Source organism: Falco biarmicus, chromosome 4, assembly GCF_023638135.1.
Source record: "Falco biarmicus isolate bFalBia1 chromosome 4, bFalBia1.pri, whole genome shotgun sequence".
Lineage (NCBI taxonomy): Eukaryota > Metazoa > Chordata > Aves > Falconiformes > Falconidae > Falco > Falco biarmicus.
In genome coordinates, this window is record NC_079291.1 from 109923462 (window position 1) to 109944155 (window position 20694).

Sequence of the window (20694 nt, forward strand, 5' to 3'; positions counted from 1 at the left end):
CACTGACGACGTACTGAGCCAGATGCCGAGTCCTGAACGGTGACAAGCTGTAAGTGTTCTGGTGCCCTACCGAAGCACAGAGATAGTAGCCAAGTGGTAAAAAGAGAAAGTAAGGCATCAGACTGTAAAGAAAACTACCGATCCCAAACTAAAATGTCACTAACTAGCTGAGCGAGTAAAAGATTACTGAGGCTTAAAAGCGGTTTAATTGCAGGACACCGTCCAGTTTAATAACCAATTGGACTCGAGAGGCAATGCGGGGGGGTGAGGGGGTGGCTGAGGGGGCTCTTAGTGCTTGCATTGCTGAGTGGGGATGGCTGGAGTGTCTGAGCACTGCAATTACACCCAGCGTGGCATGTGGCTGCTCAGAAGAGACTGAGCTTCCCTCTGTTACTGCCACTGCCACCCCCAGGGACAGAGGTGGCCCTTGCGCAGAGAGCGCTTTGGTTGTTCCCAGAGGAGCCAAGATCGAGGTGAACACTTCACAGGGTGGGTTTTGTTGTCTTTTTTTCTTTACAAGAATGCCATCTATTTTCCTTCCTAGTAAAATAACTAACGACAGTTATCAGAAATCAGTCATGCTTTATATAAATGTATCTTACAATTTTTTTAAAAAAATATTTTGGGTAACACTACCAGTTTTTAAAACCTGCGAGTGACTAACAGGAATGTCATGCTAGCATTTCCCCCACTTCAGAGGAGTTGACAAAGTTTAAACATACACAAAGCATCCTGTTTAGAAATAGTCTATTTACAGCTTGTACTAGTTTTAAAATATCATTCAAAAACAGTCAGGTGGTTTTTTTTCAGTGCCTAGTTTAGCTATTTAAAATCGTGGAGTTTCCCACTAAGAGGATTTCATAGAAAAAAAAGACATCTGTAATTTATAAAATCAAATATGTTACTTTTACAGATGACAGTAAAAACATGCATCACTATGAATTGTGGTCACTTAGTTCATATCAATTCTATATTCCATTTATATGCATTCCAGTACCCAGTTCTATGGGATTAATTTCTTTTATGACCCAGAAACCATATTCTAAAATGCACTTAATGCGTCTTTATATTAAACTATAAGAGACTGACTGCATATATTAGCAGTAGTAACAGAAACTACAGCCGCATGTTTAAGTCAACACAATACTGTGATAAAATAAAACACTTTTATTTTATTTACACTTTTATTATGACCTTCTGATGATACAACCTTCCAGTGAATTAGTCTAGGCCCTCCGCTGCTGGTGTGGATAAGGCAAATAATTGAAATTTGGGCTGCAAGATTGGGACTGGCAAGAAAGAGAAATGCCGTTTAACTCTGACGAGTATGAAAGAAAATGGGATGGGATTAATAAAGGAGCCATTGCAATTATAAAAGATCAGTAATTGCAAAGGGATCATCATATCTGAAGGAGAAACTACTCTGACTGCCACTTCCCCCAGTTCTCCATTACTTGTTATGTTTACCACCACAGGATTAAGAAAGTTCTCTTGCTTAGAGCCTGATGAAGTGCCAGCCCAGACAGTGCTGGGAAGGCAGAGTTGTGAGGATAAAGGGCGGGCAAAGGTAAAGAACTTTGCTGATACAGTGGGAGAAAAAGGGGTTTGTCATGATGCTGAAATACAAGAGGGATAGGAAGGAACAGAGAGAGGGCTTGCAAGCCAGAAGTGCCCAAGGAGCCTGGCAGAATAATAATATATGGATCTCACATGGAAAAGGACCCATAATTACAGGAGAAGATATGATAATTGGTGAGTGCAGAGGGAGGAGGAATTAATTTTGTTGCGAATCAGGGTAGCTTTCAAGGTCCATGCTTGAGAGCGTGAGGACTGAGAAAAAACATTTACTTTGGTCTGCGGGTAAAAGGAGCTGGATTGCATTGTTGCTGCGTTATGCATGTGTTACTCTTCTGCGTTGTTTTTGTGGGACCTGGATGTCTCTAATTGTGGTGAAAACTTTGACTGTAAAGGCAGAGACCGATAGAGATTTTCATTTAAGACTTCCAAGTATGGTGAAAGTAACTGACACTAAGAAAAACTAATAGTTCGAGGAGGTCATTTATGACTGAATGGGACGTAAGAAGAGATGGTGTGATTTCTGAGAAGTCAGGGAGTGACTGGATATGAAGTAATCACGGGGCTTTCCCTGAGGTCTCTATGGCAGATGCAGGAATAATTTGTAATTGGAAATGTAACCACACCTGAGAAACCAGCGGGGGATAGTACAGCAGAAAATCAGTGGTGGCTGCTAGGAAATTTTTACAGTCCCTCCTGCAGTGGGTGAGTAACAACATCTGCAGAGAAAGTAAGAACTGCTGGGAAAGTGAATCCAGCATTCCTAGACGAAGGATCTGGTGCCTACAGATGAATTTATATGGCCTTGTTTTCATCTGGAACGAAAACAGATCAAGCAAATGATTACTACATCCAAACACATTTGCTCGATGAAGCTGAATTTGTATGTTGCAAACTCACATAAGTGATATAGTTTTAAAAAAAGTGTGAAAATCTATAGAAAATGCAGTCAATATATCTGAGAAAAATTCAAGCACTTTGAAGAGAATATGTGAAAGAGATTGGCTTAATCTATAAAATAACAATTAGTTGAACACCACATCAAAAAAAAAAAACAACCCATCAAAAAGTCATTTACGCGTTATGGTTTCTAACATTAGTTTAGAATGGATGTTTTCGTAAGCATGTGAGTTATTACACATAACACTGCAACACTGTGGGTATTTAGAAACTATTGCCTTGGATTATGCACTAAAGCTCTCGTCGAAGAACATGTACTAGGTACTAAGTAGTTATTCCTGTAAAATGTTGCTCTCCCAACCTTATTACAGAGAATCCCTTTGGTTATATTCTGTCTAGAATGTTGACTACACAAAGCATACTTCAGTAGAATTCTACCCTAACTCACACCCACTCTGAAGCTGGATGACATACGTACGCTTTCCTGTTGGTAGTTACACAGGCTGAACGTTCAAACGGAAGACTCCGGAAGAAAATATCTGCCTACATTATTTCATACATTATGAAGTTTGTACGTTTCTTGTCAGATCATATCTGCAGAATTAAAGTGTCAGTAATACCGGAACATTTTGTAGTAGGTATACCAGCCATCACGAAAACATGAGAGCATAGGTTTCAGTATGGTATAGGACTGCAACTGGAGTTTAAACCAAGTATTTATAGACCGATAGTCCTGCTCAGCTACTGGTTCTTGATTGCAGCATGTACGTGCTAGTTTTAATAACACATTTATTTTCCCATGTTGAAAGCACACAAAAGGTGAAATTTTTTCCTATACTGGTGCAGACGGTCTGCTACTCTTCATTGTATCATAGAATTAGAGTGCAATACATGTTGAAATTATAGTGTCATAACTGTTGATGTAAGATGGCTTTTCAGCAGCAAATGAGCATAAGTTTTACAGATGTTCTGTTGGATGTGAACTTTGCAAACAATTCCACATTTCAATGCCTTATACAGATTCTAAATATTCTTGCTGATGAGCATTACCATCTTCCAAACAATTCAGCTGATTCTGTAGAACAGCAATCTGTTATCACGCTTCTATCCACACTTCCTTTTAATTGCAACAATCTATTATGTACATACTTAAAATGCTCTATAAACCCAGTTCCTGATGTGTCCTACAGTTCTTAGAATCCTATCTTTTTAAAAGCACGACTCTATCTGGCACGGAAAATTAGCGTATTTGTTCAGAAGCAGGAAATGAGGTACTATGTTGGTACATTATATAATTTGCACTGGCCATTTCATTTTCAAAAAACTGCTCCCCCTTCTCCTCCTACCCAACAGACATCCCAGGCATGATGCAGGAATTAGTTTTGGTACCCAGCTTCAGTGGAAGCTGATGATGCTTGCTGGCTTTACTCAAAAATATGAAATATTGTGCAACATCAAAAATGTGGAAACAGTCGAGTTCACTGAATGAAAGTGAAGTGTATTTAGTCTGACAGGCATTTGCTAACCTGAGGAATGCCACAGAAGTGTCAGCTGTTAAAACAAAGGAGACATCCTTCATGTGCATTGGAAGCAGAAAAGGTCCAACTGTGTTTGTACAGAAAGAGCAGGATGAAAAGAAAGTAGGTAATAAAAGAATGGTAGGAGGGACTAAGTAGCGTAGGTTGATACCAACACACTAGCTTTAGCTACAGTATATAAGAAGCAATTTTGGTTTATGTCTGAAACTTCCAGTTCTTACAAGAATACACTTGTTAAATGCAATCCTACTCTAGTTTTGCATCTTTGTGCATGCAATCTTTCAGTTTGTAACTACTATCGTATGAGGTAAGACAACTAAGATCTTGTATCTTAAAATAATCTACATGATTTTAAAGGTTTTGGATTAAATTTATTGGATTAAAGCGAGCCAAATACTCACAAACTTTCTCACAATGAATTTAGGTAAATGGGTGTGTGTGGAAAATGCTGAGACTCGTCCTCCGAGATGTTTAGGGGCTCTGGGAACAGCGGAGTTCCCTACGGAGGGTATGGGGGAGCCTGCCCAAGCCCAGCTGCTGGAGAGCAGCTTATAAGCAGACATCAACACCTTCCCAGTACGTGGAAATGACCGAGATCCACCTGTGGCTACAGCCAAGCTAGGAAGTAGCACCGGTGACAGATCTTATTTCCAGGAATTTCCTCTATATTGTATCAGCGGAAGTCAGAGTGGTCTGTTTTCAGAAAGAGGAAAATGCTTTTCTTTCACTCTGTCAAAACTCAGTCAGATTTCATTGGGTCAGGCATTACAGATTTACCAGGAACTTCAGGGTGCGGTGGAGGGGAAAGACTGCACTCTATGAAGGAGCAACAGAGGTTTAGTATGGAATCCTTAATTTTATGCTACAGTGAGTTTTGATACAAAAGACCCATTAAGTTATAATTTGGCCAGGCAGACTGTGGAAACAGGATTTCTTGACATCACCCTCAGCACCTCGGGAGGCATTTATTAATTCTGTTTGTTTTGCTGAAGGTTTAATGCTGCAAGCTGCTCTGTCCTTTGAAGTGCCATGGAGTGATTTGGGGATTATTAACAATTGCAATAGTGATAAACAAATTTGTGAAACTGCAATAGAATACATAGAGCTGTTTAACACTCAGACAAACAAAGATTTTTACTTCTACAAAGCTTTTCTGTTATAAACAGACACAAATAACTAGAAAGGGTTAATCCAAAATCTCCAGGTTAGTCTCATGGTTTAGAAAAAACACTCTGACTTCTGCTTTAGCAAATATCCACCTCTTTTGGAGTGGGGAGATGCTGAATATACTTGCCTACCTCATGAATAAAATTCTAAGAACATGGAAGATGCTGAAGAAATACTGATTTGCGTGACAGGCAAGTGATGATGGCTTGTTTTATGGCCAGACAAAGGTCTATTTATCCATAATAAACTTAAGGTAAATGAAAATCTTAACCTTTTCAAAATCACCTGCAGCAGAAACCAGTGATTCATGAGGAATCAGATCTTAAAGATAATATTTAGGCTCAAAAAAAGTAAAGTTGCTTCCACTTAATTTTTAATTTCCCTTTCCATATAAAGGTATAATTTTGTTGGGGTTCCCTTAGGATAGTGCTATCTATAAGCCTTCCAGGAAAAACTGGTAAGCCTGCTCAGGAAAGAAATCATAAGGGTTGGGAAAATGTGACATCCACATTTGGTTTTGTTTTGTAGTTTGTGTACATTTCCTCAAACACAAAAAGACATTACCATATATATGGTTACATTTTCCAGCAAGTGTTGCCACTAACTTGGGCATGTGGCTTGGTATTATGATTTAAACACTGCTCAAAAATACACAGCCTTTCCTGAAACACAAATAAGCCAGTGCCTAACTATCAAAAATGTTCTTTACTTGGGTGTTTGCAATATATAAAAGCATACAGTGAAAAGAGTGGGATTGCTTACCTCAAAAATATAATCTTTTCCATCCTTTCCATGTACAGCTTTAACAGCACAGATGTCCAAACCACCAAATATTTCAGAGCAGGTGTCAACCCAAAGCTTGTACCTGTTTCATAAAAATATTTTTTTCTGTGAGTATCTCATCAGGCTCTTGTTTTTCTATAGGCTTACCTAACAACGTGTTTTATATAACATTTGCTGTACATTCAGAGTTTTCACTACATTGTCAGTTTTACTGAATTTGTATTTCCCAAAACAGTAGCTTAGAGATAGCGGCTCAGTTACTCTGCTTTCCCCAGTAGGATCCAGAAAAGCTGTGGTCTGTATCCTGACCTAGTGTTATGCTGGATGCTGGATTCTGTCCCAGTTTATATTGGTCCCAACATGTCACTGCTCTAAACTGTGAGTAACCCAAACATAAGATACGCTGAAACACGAAGAGCTTTTTAGCTGTACCCCACCCTGCATTCCCAGTGTCCTCACACTAGTACAGCTTGCTAGTTGTGGCTGTACTTTGTGGGAGAACTCCACAGAAGGAGGATTTATCATCTGACCAGTTTCCGTGGCTTCAGTGATGCCAAGGGCTTTTAGGAAGTAGGGAACAGGGCTCCTGTTTTCCTGTGAAATTCAGAGTTGTGCATCTGTGCACAGCTTCAAGTGTGACGGTCCTCTTGCTTACTGTGCTTGGTAGTGTACTTAATCACGGATGGGCTTTATTCTTTTATCAGGAAAACTAGAATGAGAGTCGCTCTCTTAAATTATGGACCCAGCTGTGTTCCAAAGTAGCAATGATAGCTTTACAGGCACATCACTGAACAGGGCAAAAGAAAAATCAAGACAAAACAACCCTTAAGATGACACAAGAGAAACAGATGGATGACACTCCGTAAAAGTTACGTAGCATGCAGGCAAGGACAATATTCTTCATGGAGGGTTATAGACAACTACAGCAAAATTCAACTGAAATTTGAAGAATTCTGAGGAATTCTACAACCCCTAAAAAGGCTGGTGTTTAACAGGACTGAACATAAGAACTGCTCTGTTTATATTCTAACTTCATGTTAAGAAACACGGACTGAGGAATGGACAGTTTACCCATTCTACGTGCAATAATACAAATTCTTTTTCTTTCTCTATGGATAGAGAGATCATCTGGCTAACAAGGGAACAAAGTGGGACTTACTAGAAGAGGAGGGAGGCAATTCCTGTGATCGAGCAGAACTGCTAGTGACATAACAGGGAGCGCAGCGCTTTGCTGAGAGCGTTCTGAGGCAACATGAGCTCTGTATGTTGCTCAATGGCAAGAGGTGGCTCATAGGGCACAAAACCACATTGAGAACTTGCATTAACTGATAGCATAGCTGCGCACGGGCAGCAGTAAGCTCTGATATGATCCTGAAAGGTTATACAGGCAGCTCTACCAACTGAAGGGCACATTTTGCTTCAAAAAACCCCCAGTTTTAAAGCAACCATTTATCATGAACTTTTTTCTCTTTCACTGGCTAGCATTTGAGTGTAAATTAGAGCTATTTCCTTTTACAGACCCTCTCCTGCTCTCTCCTGTTCCAGCCTTTGAGCCATGATGATAGATTTACCACATCATAGTATTTTCCATTGCAAAAATTTTGATGTAATAAACATAGCATTTGACTTCACTACAGGATCAAAGGAAAATGGTTCCTGGACTGAAAGTCTTACTCATACATAAATACTTTCAGTAATAGCATCCTTTCCAAGCAAACTTGTTAGGTCATATTCTTTATATTTTCTTACATAAAGTCTGTTCCAGTGGAAAACTTTTTCTTTTGAGCAGAATACAAAGAAATTGATACAACTGTTTGAAAAGATCCTGATGGTAATATTTTAGCAATGAAAATATTTTTTTTTCCTGTGAGAAACAAGTTTTTTGTCCAAAATGAGAGGGCTTTTTGGATGCTTGACAATTTCAACATCTGTAGATGCACTGACTGACTCGACTGCTTGCATGCACTTGCTTATAAATAACTTTTTTTTTGCTGTAAAAAACCAACATGTATCTTGGAAAGACATGTGGACAGCAAAACTCATCATTAACAGTAAGTATTTGGAGTTTGTATGAAAAAAAAGATGACATTTTCTTTAAAGTACCAAAACATCAATCAGATCTATGAAAGTATTTTTAATAGTCTATCTTCTGCCAACAAACACAGGGCTGGAAAAATATAGTTTCATTTGGAAGGAGAAGTCTTGGATGGACTAGCCTGCAGTGTTTTAAACCCCAGGCTTGCACAGTAGGTTTGACAAGAGGTCGTGGCTCTTATTTTCCCAGAGCAAATACAGCATGCAGCAGCTGCTTTAGAACTGTCAGGTCATAAAGTATTGTTCCTCAGGTGTGCGACATGAAATATCTGGTGTGCCAGATGAGGTGTGCATAATTGGTATAGGTCTTTCTTCTTCTGGTTCTATCTGGGAAGCAGTGCCTCTCTGAAACGCAGGCATCAATAAGAACGTGTAACATTGGATTGGGCTTGTTCTCTGCCTCGTCCTTGTCCCTTCCTGTGCCACATTCTTCTTGCTTTTCTACATTTCTAGACTCAGATTTGTATTCAATCAACCATGTCAACTCAGGCAGTGCTTTCAGAACACTTCTTCCTAATTCGTGACACTTATTATAAATGAAATGCACATGCATCAGATTTGATTGCTTTTGGTATGCCGTTAGACTACTTCAACTCTTCAGAAAACTTCAGTTTTCCCTTCCCTTCCTTGCTCTGCTTTGCTCGCCTCAGTGGGTAATTGAACAAAAAGAGGGGCTATGTGATACGTACCCCTTTCTGTTATAAGAAAACATCCGCATAATACAAAATAACACAAATTTTCTACGCGTTTGTCTTCATCAGCGTAAAAGAAGTTTAGTTTTGTCAGCTAGTGTTTTTTAACGGGAAAATACCTATGAGGCTCTCATTATCTTACATCCAAAGCCAGCAGCAGAAGCAGAGCACACAGAGCGTTTGCAGCGAGGCCGCTAGGCCCGGCTGGCCCTCCGCACTCCTTACCCACACTAGATAGTGTTTAGTTTTCCTTACAGCAAATCTCGAGTGCCTGTGTTTTTACAGAGGAACAGCTCACGGACTGTAATTACACACACTACAGCACACTTTCCCTCTCAGTGAAGACATAACCTCACTTTCTAAAGGAAGGTGGGAGGGGAACGAGAAAGAGAAAATAATGTGGCTCCACTCCATCCCCAGAGGGGAGATCAGTGAGGACACAGTCTAGACAGGGGTTGGACAGCAGGGAGCTGTAATTCCTGTCTTATTTGTTTTCACCTTTCCAGGGCAAGCAATGGTTCAGTTCCCGTGTCTCCCTCAGCTCACAGGAAGGACCAAGTTGTAGGTTCCAGACTTTTTTTAAAAAAAAACAAAAGACTATTAAGTTTGGTGTTTTTTTTTTTTTTTCCCAAAAACCACCAGAAAAAGACTACTGTTGAACTTTAAAACACCTTTCAAATCACACTTTTATTATACAGACTTTTTTCAGCTTCCACTGGTAGCAACCTTTGGAGAAACTGAACAAGAGAAAATTCATAGCCATCAAAAAACCTCACAGATTTATTTTGCAGGGAAAAAGAGGTCTGTATGTTGTGGAGGAGCTTGGAGCAAATAGACAGTATTGAGAGAAGAATCACGTCAAAAGAAGACCTGAGCTTCAAAATAATACTACAAGGAGAATGTTTTTGACTGGATTGCAAAAAGTATCCAGCATAAGGATGGGAGAGAAAAAGAAAAGCACAGAAAACCAAAGTACAGAGCTGGAATGATGACATGAGGGAAATAAGCTTCATTATATTCCAGCAAATCACAGTGCAGTTTCGTGGAAATTTCAAAAATGAAAAATAAATAATTTAGCAGGAATGAAAGCCAGAAAAGAGAAATGTGATTTAAATAGGCAAAATTAAGACCAGACTGCTTGGTTACAATAGATGATGTAGAACGAGAAAGGTTAAAAGCATGGTGGCATGGGGTAAGACTGTTTGGTAAAAGAGGGCAAATGAACGAAAGGAAATGACTGACAGGTTGAATCTGAAAAATCAAATTTTCTGAAGGGAATTCCAGTAGTTTTCTCAGTGCAGACACGGACGTAGGAACCCAAGGGTGCACGTAAGCACCTAAGGCTAGTACTTAGTTTCGGTAGTTAACTCTGAGTCAAGTCACATGGAAATTTTGGCTCATGTTCTCTCATTTCATTCAAGGACTTTTTTTTCCAAAAGACATGGGAGACATGCATTTACTGTGAATTGCAAATTGACAATGCGATTTTTTAAAAAATAATTTAAAATAAAATTCCATTAATTTTTTTTAATTACCTTTTACAAGAGACTCGACTTACTTATCTGACATAGCAATTTGTTCCAACATTGCAGAGCCCGTGTTTGTCTTCCAGTTTCCGGATATAGAAGTTCTCCTGAAAGGGGGAAAATATTACAAAGGCAGCCAGTGGTATTATATTTACTATTTCTTAAATTACTCTGATTTTCACATGAAACTACAGCAGTATTTACACGTTTTTCATATCTGGCAGCTTGTAACAGAACATTTTAAATGCAAAGGATTCTAACAGGCATTGCAATTGTCAGTAATACTTTAAAAAAACCCAGCCAACTACCATGATTAAGTGAAAGTGTTTGCAATAAGCTGTTATCAGTTATGCATGTATTGAATAGCCTGTAACATACCGTTACTGTAAATGTCAAGAAGATGAAGGTTCAGCTTCTCATTTCAAATCCATACCACTACAGGGTTAGGTCACAATACTTCAAAATCAAGATATCTATGTTTTTAACATTTCTGAAGTGGTATCAGATCTCTTTTAGACTGGATTTTGGTTTCCCTTCCAGTTTTCAGTCTTTGTTAGTTTACTAACATAATCTAAACTTTTTATGTCAGGGCTAGAGTATACCATCTTCTATTTAATCTCTAAAAAAAAAAAAAAAAGATTCGTATAAAGTTGTTTTTTTTTTCTCCTTAGACTTTAGGACTGCTACTAGGGCTGAGAAGATTACTGTTTTCTGAAACCTAAATGCTGTACTGGGAATAGGCTAAGGATACAAATTATGAAGTGTTTCCAGTTAGTAAAATAATGGGAACATCTGTAATGCATTAAAAATATATCAGGCAGCAGCTATAGTTTTCTCTCCATTTTTCTATTAACCTAATTATGAGGGTCAGTAGCAATTGTGGGGGAATGTTGATTTTTCTATGGGAGTCTCATAAAGTTAGCTGAATTTTAAAGCACCAAGTTGTTCTAAGATGCCACGTTCTTTGTTGATGTGGGAGGAAGCAGTGAAAGGGGAACATGCATATTGAGTGCTGTGTGTAAGGTAACTTTGCCCAATAATAAGGCTATTTTGTGATTTCTGCTTCAGTTTTTCAAGTGTTATTTACACATAAAGTTGTCTACTTACAAATTTAAATTTTTAAGTTCATTACTACTCAACCCATATTCTGCATCAGAGAGATAATACTTCTCACAAATCTCAATTCAACTCTGTTGCAGACTTAAAGGTATTCATCAGCATCTACTATTTAAGGTGTTTTTTAGGAAGCAAGATGTGACCACATCACACCAAAAAAAAATAATCACCCTGAAGACTTTCAGCCAGTATTTGGTTCAGGTTCCTCACCTGCACAGATGTCACACCAGCACTACTGACTAGAGAAGAAAAGATGGTTTGCTTTAAGCCATGCTTTCACTCCACAGCGTGAAAGATCCCCTGCAGGACCTGAAGAAGCCTCGTGACTGGATGCTTGGCTGGCTGCAAGGATACCGTAGGGACCAGATGAGGACTCAGAGGGCTGCTATGGACACAGACCTGACTGGTGTCATCTCAACAGCTTGTAGCCTGGAGCTGTTGATGCCAGGGCCATGACACAGAAGAACTCCAAAACAACAGGGGTTCCATTAGACAGAAGTACCCAACCAGACTGTCATCTTAAACCTCAGATGTGGTTTCTGTAATTCATACATGATTTCTTCTACTGAAATATGTAGTTTTCCCACCCTTTTTCACTTCTGTCCTGATAATTGCTAAGGGTCTTTCATATTGTTACTCCCTCCTCTTTTACTAAATAAAATACTGGATAATACAGGAAACAACTCCTAACACTTCTGTGTACTTTATAATTAGGCTTCACATGTTTCCACTTGATTTGATTTTTGCAAAGAAGGAACAACTGTTTTAAAATTGGGGGAAAAGGAATTATGATTAGCATAAACAATTCATAGTAACTTGAGCTTCCCCTTTTCCAACACCCTTCTGCTTTATTTAATACCATTTAAAGTAAGCAATCCAAATTGTTGGGACGGGGACTTGTCATCAGAAAAATATTCAGAAATGTCTAACTACAATTCTTGTGTAGGTAGCCTGCTTAGAGCTTTGATTCGATAGCACTGTCCTTCGGTTGATGTGCTCTACTTCAGTTTTATTGCTCTTCTGATCAAAGTGCATGAAGTTACGGATTCAGAGTATTGCTTTTGGAGAGGAGATTTAGATGCAGTGGGTTTGTATTTCTGTTTTTCTTCATTGTATGTGACCCTTTTAAGTCTATTTCCTTGAAGTCAGATGAATTCTGTAATGGTACCAAAGTGTAGTTAAGTATGCGTCACAAAGCGTTTTGGGGAGCTGTGGTATTTAGAGGGATCCAGTGCTGCATTTTGGCTATAATCTCCACTGACAGATGATAAGCACCAATGTTTTGTGAGTCATGGATCCACTTATACCACAATTTCCCACAGAATTTTAAAACTGAAGCTCTTAATAACTCTCTTTAAACTACAAAAACAAATGTTCAGCTGGTACTTTTTGTGGTGGCTCTCTAAGTACTCTGTTCCTGTGTCACAGAACAAAATGGGAACCAGCTGTAAAACATTATTCTACTAACATAATGTATATGTACACACATGAAGATTTTTTTCAGACATTTGGTAAATATTCTCCTTTTCATGATGCTTTGTAACAATGGATTGGTATTTCATTTTTTGGTGTGATTTAACTGTGTGAAAGAATCTAGAGAAAAAATGATTGCTAGGCTTTTAGCATTTGGATGAACCCATAATTTCTGAGTAGAAACTTAAAAATAAATAAAAGGTAGGAGGAACAGGCTGTCATTTTAACTTATTTTTTGCTGTTCCTTAGGCCAACTGCTTCTTCTGTAAAGAAGAAACGTTTATATTTGAAAATGGTAAATTTACCATGGCTGACTCTTCCAAAATTATTCTAGACACTGAACAGCACTTAAATTTCAAGGCAAGGAAAAAAATGTAGGGTGCTCTCCTATGAAATGTCCAATTTTTACCATAGGGAGTGAACCATCAAGTTACTAACTTGTATCTGGCAGTGTGTCATAACCATGAGGTGTTGGGCCTTGTTCCTATGACTCTGCCAGCTGGGAGCTGCAAGAGAGAGACCATTCCACTACGTTCATTATAAACAACAGGGGAGGGGAGAGGTGGGCAGCACAACACAAGGAATCTGCCTGTCAAAAAAACCAAGAAAGAAAAGTACTATTGCAGCCTTGAAGAGGCAGAAGTTGTATGAAAAGGTCTGAGACAGAGAAAGAAGGGTGACTGGTAACTGGGAGTAGAGGGAGAACAAGGCCGTAGAACAACCCTGAGCAGAATAAAAGGGGAAAGGGAGAACCTGGGGCAATAGAAAAAGTTAGACATGAGGGGTAAGAGACAGAAAGTGGTGGTCGGGGAAAGCGGTGGGACTGGACCAAATTGTGATTTGGACAGGTAGGAAAGAGGAGACCTTGGGATGCAGGAGTATGGCGGTATTGCATGTCTCCAGACACAGGGCTAAATCCAGTGCAAGCCAACAGTCTGGAACACCAGTGTAAGACAAACAAGCAGAACTAGAATTAACTTCCCCGGAGAAGCCAGAGGGTAAAAGCTGTATCATTCAGAAGCATTTGTTTATGATTCTTATTGCATATAGGGAGAGATGGGGTAGGCCCAACACACCTGAAATCCTGTAGGAACCTCGAGTTACAGAGTTGCTGCGCTGCATCGCTAAGAACGCTGAAAGTCACCAGCGAAGGATTGCAGAAACCTCTCAACCCTCACAATTATTTCTGTGTCCTGCCTTTGTCGCTGTGTACAACTCAAATTTCCAACACACTGTTTCCGCAAAACTTAAGATAGTTCAAAATAAAGCAGAAGACTGAGTGTCCATGCTGCTGGATGGATCTGACCTATGTGAACAGTATTTCCACCCAGTTCTGTGTTTTCTTGAGGCTCCTCGGATGTACAGTCAGCGGCAGCTGGACTACTTGAGTTGTTCTTGAAAGGCCTCATCTTTGGTGCTCTTTCTCAAATACCCCTTCAAGTCACATGTCAGGAGAGACCAGCAGCTGCTCACACAGTTTGACCTTGTGACAGCAAAGTCTCAGGGGTGGAGGCATGAGTATGTGGCATTCCAATATCAACCGAAGGAGATATATTTTGCCCCTTCCTCTCACCGCATGCAAAAGGTTCTACTTTCTCTTAAGCTTCTTGGCTTTTTTTTTCTAACAGTTTTTTTATTAGAAAAAAAAATTTCTAATATATATTTTTTAGACAGAAAAGATTTTTTTCTAAGAAAATAAATGTAAAATTTCTAATTTTACAGATTAGAAATTGTAGAATTCTAAATTCTAGGTTCCTAAATTACCTGACACTTGATGCTAGCCCTGTCTTTAATATTATAAAACTTTTAAAGCATTTTAACACAGCTCCAACTTTTGCTTCTCTTTGTATTCATGGTTTGCTTGGAATTCCATTGTTTTCACTGATAAAGAACTTGACTGCACCTGTTCCTGACAACCATCAACATATAAGAAACCTCCGATCCCTCCAGTGTTATAGGAGTTCCTAAGGAAGTATCTCCGCCTGTGTAGGGGTGTGTGCATATGTAAATGCACATGTGTATTTTTATCCATGTTTTGTTTCATTTTTCCTGCCCCAGAATTGCCAGCATGAGGGAACAAAGACATGAGATGATCTAATTTATCTTAAAAAGGTGAATAAAATGAGTGTATGTCGGATTACATTGCTTGGCAATTGAAACAGAGTAAAAATATGAATAAACATAGTTACCACAGCTCAACTACTACATGATAACCTGTTTCGCTGCTCTAGCTTAATGTCGTCTATGAAACCGAAATACCCCTTTAGCCTCTTGTATAGTCATGATCTTTAAACAAACACCTGGAATCTAAAATCAGAAGAGATTTTCATCTATACATGCAAAGGCCACTGAAAAATCAGAATTTTTCTTACATGCATTATGTTAAAGGGAGATTACTTTGTTACACTGAAGCGTTATGATTCACGTTTGTGTGAATGAATGTCATCTAACTGTCCTTAAAGGGAGAAGAAAATTTTGCCCTAAATTGGTGAAAAGATACAAAGGAATTTGATTTAACAAGTCTGCTAGAAAAACAAATCCCTTTCCAACTGCTCCTTTCTTGAAATTAAAAATATAAACAAAGGTTAGCAGGAAACCCATTCTGGCAGGCTCACCTGTTGTCTTATCCTCCTCCTCCCAGTCACAATCAACTTAAAAACCTTTGATAAATCTAGAAAGTCCAAAATACTGTCTTTCCAGAGAGTATGACAATGGAGGCATAGTCACCACATCAGCTCAGCCAACATTCTTAAACGTACTGGTGCTTATTGATTTTGAAACAAAAGGATGAAATAATATAAGTTTTTGGCTCACATGTATGCTTTGTAGTTACTGCCTATCTTTTGGATCCTGATGTCATATTTGGAGTCTATGAACGGTTCAGTAGTGGCGTAGGTCTGAGTAAGTGCTACCACGCTGGCTATGTCCTGAAAATCGTAGTGGTTGTCTACCTTGATCTGTAGTCATCATACCACAAATAAACAGCATATACAAAAGAAAAAAAGAGTGATTAGGAATAAAATGTAGAATTCATTTGCAAATGGCATTCATGAGAAGTATGTTTCTGATAGCACCAGTTTATAAAAAAAAGTAGAGGATATATCATCTGATTTCTAGATTCTGTAACATTCCTGTATCAAGAGTATCTATTTTTCTAGGCAAAATATTACCTGTTTATCTGTAGAAAGCAATTTGCAGACAGTGGAATTTTATTTTGCTTTTCAATTGTTTCTTTTAAGTAGTGATTGTTAATTTTAGATCTGCAGGCTTTGGAATTTTTCAAGGTGTGATAATATGCAATACTAATTTATACAGAATTCTTGCTGATTCTGTAAATTGCTCATTGTAACAGTGCATATGGAGCCCATCATGGACTGTCACGTCATGTACCTCCCAGCAGGGAGGGGATGAAGGCTCCTTCATCCTGATGGATGCACATTCACATGGAGCAAAGAGGGTTGGCTCAAGACAGCAGAACCAGTTTTTTCTTATTTTTCCCACTTCTCTGCAAGGAGCCAGCCTTCTAGAAGTAGGATTTCCTAGTTGTGGAACATGGTGCCAAGATGGTGAATGGTACTAAACCCATCATGGTACTAAACCCATCAACTTTAACATCCTGAAATAAGAGGGAGGTGGAAAAGTGGGGAATGCTCATTTCGGGGGAGAGGGAGAAGGAGACTTTAGAGGACAGATGGAGGACAGAGGTGTTACTTTTGGACAGGGAGGGCACATCGCTACGGTTGACTTATAGGAAGCTGTCTGGCTTTGGGAGAAAAGGTGACTCAGAAGAGAAGTCTTAGGGCTAATGGGAGAGGGAAACTAGAACTCCAACACACTGACCCAAACTGCATTTCAGAACGGTGAGGAAAGGAGGCAGGGATTAGTATTTCTCATGCTCTCCAGTATTAGGAGAGTTTGCAACTCTTTCCAAGCCTGGTGCTTTGTTTGCTCCCACTGTCACCTGGTACTTCAGACGGAACCTGCAGGCCAGACTGCCACAGCTGTGAGATGGGACTTGTGTATTAAATGGAGTCTGGGGAAGCTAAAAGAAGTCATAAGGACTAAGTACGTGCTCTCAACTCTCAGACAGAGAATACAGAGTAATTTGCCATTTGAGAGTCACATAACCAGACACAATGCCTGGTTTCAACTTAGTTTCTGAAAACTTATAGCATATGCAAGTTTAGTTATGACCAGTGGAAACACTAGTCCTAGCAATGCCTTTAGGGAGGACTGGGATGTGAGGAAAACCTTTATTTGGACTCTGACAGTAAGCATGTTGCCACAAAAGACTGGTATTTATTATTTAAGGATTTAAAATATTTTATACCTAAAATATCTGATTTCTAGACATTTGACATGCTGAATATTTCTGTACATTATTTCCCTTTCCTGTGAGAGGTGAATATTGAAAGTACAGTATAAATATTCTAACACTTCACATATTGCAATCCACAAAACCTGCAGTTTAAGTAATTAGTGGTTAATTCTGCTCTCAATTAAAGTGGCTGCTGGATTTCCACTTGCTTACTAAGTACGAAATAAAGCAAAACAGTCATAGGCAAAAAAACATAACATGCAGTACAACTTGCACAATTACTGAATAAAATACAATTAAACCAGTTCTCTATTTCTATTGCTAGCGGCAAATACATTCATGGACCTTTTGGCGATTCAAGATGATAAATGTAACTATTCTCTGATGATTTATTTTAAAATCTAAAACACTTAAAGCACTGAAGTGTTTTCATTGAAAGAAAGTGGTTAATCTGCAATGACTAGAAATATTCACTGATATCAATGAAAGCGGGATTTAAATCATATCCCATTGAAGCACCATTGTGAGATAAGTGATATCAAAACAACTGTACTCACCACTGAAATGCAATTACTTTGGAGAAAGAAAGCAGCAGTTATATAGTGGTATGAAACAATCAGAGAGAATACATTAAGATAGGAAATGAATAAAAGTTCAGTATCAAGCTGAAACTAATAAAGAACTAAGGCAAAACCTTCCTATATTCCCAGGTCCAAAAAATTGGATTGTGCAAACAGACCTTGACTCTTAAATAGTTTCACTGCAGTCAACTAAATTAATAGATAAGGTTCTGCTTCGAGAAAGCATCTCGGGATGTTTCAAAGAACATCCTATATAGGACAATGCATAAACTGGAAAGGCACCAATGTGAAAATATATGACACATTTTAATATTTTCCTAAAAAGAGATGCTTTCTTGAATAATATACAAGCAGAGATTTGCAAGGGTAGGGATCCAAGACAGAATTTAGACAGTGAAAATTTAAAATATCCAGGAAATGAAAGAACATGCAAATTATTTTAGACAAACACCCAGCCTCCTAACATGCAGTAAGTAGCATCTGCACCTTTCCCATGCCTGAGTGAGCATGTCCGATCTTCACAACAACAGGAAAAGTTGGCATTGTTAGCTAAGGGGGGAAACAAAAAAGACATGTTAGAGATAGCAGCCACGAGTTAAATGAATAAACTACATCATTTATGAAAACTATTTAAGCATGACCTTAATGCAGCCAAAGCTGTTCTTGCCATGCTGTTATTTGAACTGTTACTACAGACTGTGTGCTCTGATGAATTACGTGTGTGTTTTCTGAGTGCTGTGTTATTCTCAGTACAAGCAATTGATGTACTTCTACCTTAACTTTTTTGTATGTCATTCTTTTGACTTCACTTTTTAAACTGAATTTCTGCTATTTCCTATTTATGTTTTGCTGTGGCGTCTTCTGGCCCATAAATTCACACTCTCCAAGGTTATAATCGTTGTTGTCAAATCAATCATCTTTTCCCCTTGATTTCAATCATTTAGCAAGGTTGTAAATTCTTTTTGTGACCACTTATGAAAGCAATGATGTCTAATTCACCAAAACCCCCTTTCTTTAAAGGCAGATCCTTTCTCTAGGAAAGGTTCCAGCTTCTGCATAGAATGCAAGTAATAATTCACCCATTGATTAGGAAATGGAATATACAGAGGCACATTAATACGCTTTATTCAATAAATGATAACGATTCTGTCTCTCAGAAAGTTCTGTGAATACCCAGGTTTATTTAGATCATTCATGTGAAGAAGTTTTAGATCTCCCTGACATGGGTACAGCTGGCCCTTCTTTGTCTTTTTCTTCCACTTAAAATGAACATATATTGAACCTCTATCAACCAAGCATAAATACAAGGACTTAGTAGAACTGGATTATAACTAGAAAAAAAAAAACAACACACCACCCTCAACTTGTAATTAAACTGGGGAGCAGCAGAACAGTAAGTGTTAAGGGGTCTGAAGCCTTCATTTAATACCAAATTTTAACACAGTAAATACAACCAAAGGCAAACCTGATGCTTTAGAAAATAAGCTGACAATTCTTAAGAGATTTTATGAGAAATTTATTTTCCGAATACTTAGAAAGGATTGTCAAGAGGTTAAATGGAGTTCACACTTATCTCACTGTGCTTTGCACAACAGTGCACAGAAAGGCACAAACACAAACAGCTATACATGGAAAATGTCACGGGATTGTAAATATTGACATTAAGATCAAGAGATAAAGAACAGGAAGGTCACTTGGCTTTTGCTAACATCCTAAACTATTTGTAGGGTCATAAAGCTAATTAAAATTCACACACACGTTTCCTATATTTTAAACATTTATTTTCAATATGATTTAAGGATGCCTGCTTTAAAAATACTTCAGCTGAAAGGCTAATCTGCATGAGAACAAGTGGTCATCCACTGCAAGGTACATACTCTGCACTACTTACCGTCACATTCCCAGCACAATACATCAAGCTCTTTCTTTTCTTTTTTTCTTAACGGACTTACTCTGACTTTCCTAAAATGCATACTGATGCAATATTGTTTTCTTCGGACTTTTTTTTTTTTAACATGTAAAGGACATCTAAGCAAACAAAATCAAGTTGCTTCGTTTTTGACAGAATCTCTGTTTCTGTTCTGCCTGATGAGAAGAAAAAGGAGGAATCTTTGGATCTACTCTTTTAACACAGCAGAGTTTTCAAAGCCTGATGAAACTGCAGGGTCCTACAGCAGTCAGCGACGCAGCACAGGCCATGGAGGTTTTCCATTGATTTCTGCATCAAACTGAAAGCTGGGGCTAGTGGGTCTTTTCAGAACACCAGATTCAATTTAAAGACTTGCAGTTACAAAAAATCTACTGCAATCCTAGTTAGTTTAATCCATTAGTTAAGCAAAGTGTCATCTATGTTTATCTTCTGCCAGGGCATCCTCGAGATCTGAAATCAAGGATTACTGCCACAGGCAAGCAGACCATTCTGAAACACATCTGTTGGCGCTTTGTGTCACACGCACAACTGTAGCTGCCACTTTCCAGTGCCTGTGTAAAAGTAACTTGCATTTTTTTTTGGCAGAAATTCTGGGTACTTAGACTAACACTGTAGGAATTAGTAACTATGAAAACTTGGAAAGTCTTTTATTTAGACTCTTGTGTAGGAACCACTTCAAGTGTTGGTCTTTAAATCCAAAAATAAATTTAATTGCTTTTTCCAGATCTGTTTCAATTTGATCAATTTAAGTTAAGGCATGTAAGCATGAAAAATATTGATTACACTCAAAATATCCAAAAGCACTTGCAAAAGCATTATACAGTAAAGGTCACCTATACAGCAAATTTAAAATTTTTGCTAAACTGTAGGGATGCAAAGTCCTATATAGTCAACATCTAGTCTTTTGTTGCTTTCATATTTTAATATTTCATATTTTAACCACTTTTTTCCCCAAAAAAAATTCTTTTTGGGGAGGGGGCGAACAAATCATTGCCTGACTC

At 38.4% G+C, this 20694-nt stretch overlaps 1 protein-coding gene across 1 annotated transcript in view; it reads right to left on the reverse strand.

The window, feature by feature from the left end:
- SYN2 (synapsin II) overlaps positions 1–20694 on the reverse strand; it is a 193676-nt gene that overhangs the window by 29646 nt on the left and 143336 nt on the right. Inside the window, exons 6-9 of the mRNA XM_056336676.1 lie at positions 18250–18312; positions 15679–15821; positions 10308–10382; positions 5943–6045 (exon numbers count right to left, since the gene is read on the reverse strand). Coding sequence (XP_056192651.1) covers positions 5943–6045; positions 10308–10382; positions 15679–15821; positions 18250–18312 — 384 coding nt within the window. The remainder of the gene's footprint in view (positions 1–5942; positions 6046–10307; positions 10383–15678; positions 15822–18249; positions 18313–20694) is intronic.